At 42.4% G+C, this 6,000-nt stretch overlaps 2 protein-coding genes across 2 annotated transcripts; one reads left to right on the top strand and one right to left on the bottom strand.

The window, feature by feature from the left end:
• Window positions 1–1,764: 1,764 nt before the first annotated feature.
• BDB00DRAFT_858296 (uncharacterized protein) lies at window positions 1,765–2,111 on the top strand (the record flags this gene model as incomplete). Its single annotated transcript, XM_053125857.1, has 1 exon — window positions 1,765–2,111. Exon 1 carries the CDS (start codon window positions 1,899–1,901, stop codon window positions 2,106–2,108), a length of 210 nt encoding a protein of 69 aa, XP_052973067.1. The 5' UTR covers window positions 1,765–1,898.
• A 679-nt stretch (window positions 2,112–2,790) lies between these two features.
• BDB00DRAFT_858302 (uncharacterized protein) lies at window positions 2,791–3,570 on the bottom strand. Its single transcript, XM_053125858.1, has one exon. It carries the CDS (start codon window positions 3,493–3,495, stop codon window positions 2,914–2,916), a length of 582 nt encoding a protein of 193 aa, XP_052973068.1. The 5' UTR covers window positions 3,496–3,570; the 3' UTR covers window positions 2,791–2,913.
• Window positions 3,571–6,000: the final 2,430 nt, after the last annotated feature.

Raw genomic sequence — 6,000 nt, forward strand, 5'->3', positions numbered from 1 at the left:
TCAAACTTTGCTCCCACGTTGAATGAAGGCCAACGTCAAGCGTTCGATACCATTGCCAATGCCATTGATGCTCCTACAACTGAGTATACTTCGCGTATTTTCTTTGTCAATGGTCCTGGTGGTACCGGCAAGTCGCAGCTCTTCAAGGCACTCTTGAGCCACACTCGCTCCCACGATCAGATTGCCTTGCCCGTTGCTTCTTCAGGTATTGCTGCTATTTTGCTACCCGGTGGGCGAACTGCGCATAGTCGCTTTAAATTCCCTTAAATGCCGACGAAAGCACGAGCTGCAATTTGCGTCTTGGTGGTCCGCATGCATATCTCATACAGAGAGCATCGCTTATTATTTGGGATGAAGCAGTCATGTGCAGCAAGCACAATTTTGAAGCAGTCGACAGATCCTTGAGGGATATCATGGGTGCTGTAGATCCCCACTTGGAACGTGTTTCGTTTGGAGGAAAAGTCGTTGTTTTCGGTGGTGACTTTCGCCAGCTACTCCCTGTCGTCAAAAGAGGGACACGGTCCCAAGTTGTTGGAGAATGCATTCGCTCTGCTTCTTTTTGGTCGGCAGTTCAAGTACTGCATTTGACTGTCAACATGCGAGTACTCAATGCAAGTCCTGATGCTGCAGCATTTGCCGATACCCTTCTCGCCATTGGGGATGGTCGTCCACCATATACAACCAGTGTCGAGATACCACCAGAATGGCGCATCAACACAAGCGATCCAATGTCATTGATTGACGCCATCTACCCTACTATCCGCAATCCCGATCCTCAACCACATGAATTCAGCAACCAAGCTATATTAGCAGCAAAAAATATCGACGTCGACATTATCAACGATGCAGCATTCTCTGTTTTCCCTGGCACAGCACGCATATATAATTCGAACGACCGCGTCATTGATCACGATGACCCAGAAGCTGCTGCTGCCAACTATCCAGTTGAGTTCTTGAACAGCATTAGCGCAAGTGGTGTTCCAGCACATTCCCTGCAGCTTAAAGTTGGCATGCCATTGGTCATCCTTCGGAACCTTGATCCTGACGCTGGCTTATGCAATGGTACAAAAGTTTTTGTCACCAGACTTCTTGAATGGAGTATTGGTGTTAAGAAAATTGATGAAGGACATGAAGGTACTGAGCATTATCTGCCACGGATAAATATGTGCACAACCGAGGGTGATTACCCATTCATCCTATGTCGCCGCCAATTTCCTGTCCGACCAGCATTTGCAATGACCATACTGTTACGGTGAATTTGGGGTATTCCAGGTAGTTGCGTAACGGTTTATGTGTATGTTTTGTAGTGAGCACCAGTAATAATATCGTTTATTACAGACGGGTTGTGAAGTGATATGAGTGTAAAGTAAGGTAAAAATGTGTATGGGTTATGTCCAAGGTTGTAAATAGTAGGGAGCTGTTGTCTTGATTAAGCTCAGTGAGTAGAAATGAGGATCAGGGATGTTACGTCTGTCCAAAATGAATGAGAAATAAGGATCAGGAATGTTACGTCTGTCCAAGTAAATGAGAAATAAGAGCAGGAATGTTACGTCTGGTCTTAATATAAGAGTTTATTTAGCTTCAGTTATGAGCAATAAACAATATGTAAGATAAAACAAGCCGTGTTTAGGTCTTGAGTGATTGAAAACAACACTTGAAAAGTTAAGTCAAAAGTGGGAGGTAGAAATTCAATGTCTTTATTCAAATAAAAATGATGGGGTATTTATATCTTTCTGGTTATTTAATAATGTCTAAGATAATTCATGCTGCGGTTGCTGCGGTTGCTGCGGTTGCTGCGGTTGCTGCGCAACGCCAATGCTGCGGTAATTGCTGTTACTGCGGATGCTGCGGTAGTTGTTGTTACTGCGGTAGTTGTTGTTACTGCGGATGCTGCGGTAATGCTCTTATTCAACAAGCTGTTCATCGAATCTTTACAAGGTAAAGGGTTCGTTCTAATTATAGTTGTTCCTTTTGATAATTTGGGGGTGCAAGAGAGTTGTAGAGTTGCTGCGGTTGCTGCGGTAGTTACGTATTGTATTCTGATTGCCGCTTGGTGTGTGGTTCTTTTGTATGTTTGGTTTATTTGTTATGGGTGGTTCTCGGGGTAACACACCTCCTCGGGCCCGGAAAAAGATGGTCCCACATCGTTTAAATTGTTGTATAATGGACCGTAAAGTCGCTCTGTATGTGCGTCGGCGCTCCATCCGTTCGTATTTTTGTTGTAATTCTTTTGTGATGTTCCTTGGATCGTAAAGTCACGCTGTGTATGTGTTGGTGCTCCATCCTTTTGATTTGTTGTGTTGATTGTGTGGATCGTAAAGTCGCTCTGTGTGTTTCGGTGCTCCATCCGTTCGATTGCATTGATAATTTGTGTATGGATCGTAGAGTCGCTTTGCGTATGTGTTGGCGCTCCCTTGTATTGTTGTGGATTTGGTTACGGATCGTAGAGTCACTCTGTGTGTTTCGGCGCTTTGTCCTTTGTTTGAATTGTCTGTGTTGGTCGGAAGCTACGCTTTGTGTATGCGTGTTTTTGTTTGTATGTTTTTTTTTTTTTTTTTTTTGTTTGACTGTATTGTGATTTATGATCGATTTATATATTCTGCACCCATTGTAAAGATTTATTTATGGTAATAGGAGGATTTGTAATATATATATAATTTGTGTGTGTGTGTGTGTGTGTGTGTGTGTGTTGTTTGGGTTACAGTTGTTGGCAGTGATATGAATATGATAATGATAAATTGGGATTATATATGTATATATGTGTGTGTGTGTTTTTTGTTTGTTTGCCTGTTTTTTTTTTTTTTTTTTTTGAGTTTTCGTTGGTATACAGTTTCTTGTTGCCTTTCTTGGCTTACAGGATGATGATAGTTGATATAATATTGATATATATGTATATATGTGTGTGTGTGTTTTTTATGTTGAGGTATCATGTCTACCAAACATCGTAAGGCAGCAGTCCTTGCAGTATAAGTTTGTAGGAATCCACGTGAATGTGTTACGCAAGATGATGTTGATGATGATAGCGCGCACTTGGTCGTCCGTGAGATACGGGTGAGGATGGACTCGGCATTTTGCTACGAGTCTGTTGGTACGTCCCGCCAATTGTATAAGTTTTTGATTGATCAGTTCCCTCATTTCCAGGAGTGGTGTTGCTTGAGAGTATTCGTTGATTAGCGTTGTAATCGTTCCGAGGTCCTCGTTCAGGAAACTGTTGATTTTTTCAAATGCTATTTCCGCGTCATCTTTTGTTGATGTTCTAGTAAAAGTCGACTTTGGGGACGCTGTTCGTTGATCTTCCCATTCGTCGTCTATATCCATTGGCTCGTATTGCCAACCTCCTTCTTGCAAGGTTGGTATGTGTGTTGGTGCTGGTCCCCAGCCTTCGTCATTGTTGCTGGAAGGGGTCCCTGTCCAAGGGGCTTGGACGAATATACCGGTTTGTTCGGTGTTGTTGTTGCTCCAAGATGCTGGGGTGTTGTTGTTGTTGTTGTTCATTGTACAGACAATGTCAAGTGGTATGATAGAATTGATGTTTTTTTCTTCTTTATATATGTTTTTTTTTCTTTTACAGTCTTTTCTCACGTATTTTATAATATGTTCTTTTTGAAATGTATAAATTCTTTTTTATGCATATGCACGTTTATATTTCAGAGTTATTGTTCTATGAACGTCCTCTAGTAGGTCGATAGCTACTATCTCTTTTCTTCTTTTTCTTTGTTTTTCTCCGATTTCCTGCATTTTTAGTCCTTCTCGATTTTCCTTGCTGCGGCATCGTCTGTGTTGTTTCGTCTTGGTCTGATTCTGATACATCTTCTTGTGGTGGTACTGCATCGACCTCGTCGGTAATGGTGCAGCGATGCCTGAGATATTGGGGCTCGGTACTCGGTATCAGGTAAAGTATAAGAGCGCAATCGGTTTCCATGGTAGGGGTTCGGTAAGAATCTTCCTTGCATCGTTTTTAATCGATAGGTACCGCGTTTGTTGACCTTGTGAATCAAGAATGGTCCTTCCCATAGATCTTCTAGGCGTCCTGCCCAATTTCCTTCCAAGTAATTTTGGTATACTTGAACAGTATCTCCAATTTGGAAAGGGCGTTTCAGTTCCTTGCCTTGCTGCAGTAATTTCTTTTCGATTCTCCGTTTCTGTGCCGCTTGTGCACTTTTGATTGTATCAATCGCTTCTTCTCTTATTGTATTGAGTCTTGTGATATGTTCCTCAAATAAGTCGAGTATGATCGTATCTTCGTCGCGCTCATCATCCTCTTCCAGGAGATCTGCAATGTTTGTTTGTGGTTGCACGTGTCGGTCGAAAGGTGTATGTGGTTCTCGTCCGTAGATCAAGTAAAATGGAGATCTCTTCGTCGTTTCTTGTCGAATGCTGCGGTATGCGAATAGTAGTGCAGGTAGGTACATTGGCCAGTTCTTCTTTTCTTCTTTATTGAGTCTTTTCAACATGACTCCGACCGTTCGATTAAATCGTTCGACTAGTCCGTTCGCTTGTGGATGATATGGTGATGTGAGTCGATGTTCGATGCCGTATTGCTTGCAGACGGCATTTACAAGGTTGTTTTGGATAGGTAAGCCGTTGTCTGAGCACAAAACACGTGGGCAGCCATGTATAGTAATGATACATTCGTAAACAAACAGAGAAACTTCTGCTGCATTTGCCACTTGTAAGGCACGTGCTTCGACATATTTGCTGAAAGAACAAATAGCTACAATGATATAGCGATGTAGGCTCTGGGCTGTTGGTAGATGTTTGATATCGATATGCACGTTCTCAAACGGAATGTTCGAAACAGGAATCGGGTATAGTGTTTCTTGGTTGTTGGGTTTCTTGTGTTGGTGACACCGGTCGCATTGTGCGATGAATTGTTTTACGTCTTGCGCCATTCCTCTCCAGTAGTATTTTGTTTTTAGCTTGAATAGTGTATTTTGGAATGCAAAATGTCCCCCAAGAGGATGTTTGTGTACCATCCAGATTGCATCTTTGATCTCGCTCCTCTGTAGGATCATTTTTGGCGTGGATCCTTTGCGGTAGAGTTTTCCATTTATAACGATATAGTGTTCGTTTTGAGTGCGAATTGTTTTCCGTAGTTCCTTGCTACTAGTTGGTGGGTATTCGAGTGTTTCAAGATAATACTTGAGTCCGTTGTATATGTTGTTATCCATTGTGATTTTGGTTGTGACACAGTAGATGTATTGTATGTCGTCGAGTAATTTGAGAATGTTTCAAAATAAGCTTTGTGCGGGGTGATGTGTAATAGTGTTGTGATCGACGTTGGTATGTTGCTATCAGTGTTGTTTCGTGATGTGTTGATAATCAGTTTGTGATCGGCGTCCGGTTGGCTTTGTGGTACGTTGATTGATTGTGTTCAGTGTTTCAAGTGTTATGCAGTTGTTGTGGTCTGGAATCTTTAGATTTGTTCGCGGCGTTTGGAATGTCCTGTGTTGGTGACTTCGGTTATTTTTGGTGTATTCTCGTCTTGCTGTATTGGTTCGTCAGTCGTCGTCTTTTCTTCTTGTTTTTTCTCCAGTTCAACGTCTTCGAAATTTCCGCATTTGAATCGTAGGCAACGGTCGAATTTGCTGTTCGTGGTTTCTCCAAATCCTGGTAGTCTGCTGAGGAAGTCAACGTTTCGGTTTTGGTGGGCGCTCTTGTAGTGTACGTCGAATTCGTATTCGCTCAGTGTCTCAATCCACCTGGCCATTATGCCTGTTGGTTCTTTCTGGTTTAATATTCCACGTAGTGCGCTGTGGTCACAATACACGTCGAATTTGTTCAACAAGAATGGTTTCAAGAGTCTTGCACTCCAGACAAGACATGCCGTCTCTAATCGGGAACTGCTATAGTTCTTTTCTCCTTTTGTGGTGACGCGTGAGTGGTAAGATATTACTCTCTTTTCCTTGGTCGTCCTTTTGCATTAATGCTGCGCCAAATGCTTCCTTTGATGCATCTACTCTCAGTATGAAAGGTCTATGGAAATCTGGTCGTGCTAGG

This window comes from Zychaea mexicana (genome assembly GCF_025766255.1).
Source record: "Zychaea mexicana strain RSA 1403 chromosome Unknown BDB00scaffold_167, whole genome shotgun sequence".
NCBI classification, from domain to species: Eukaryota; Fungi; Mucoromycota; class Mucoromycetes; order Mucorales; family Lichtheimiaceae; genus Zychaea; species Zychaea mexicana.

Coding starts and splice junctions, on each gene's coding strand:
- BDB00DRAFT_858302 (XM_053125858.1), bottom strand. CDS start 3,495: ATGAACAACAACAACAACAACACCCCAGCATCTTGGAGCAACAACAAC.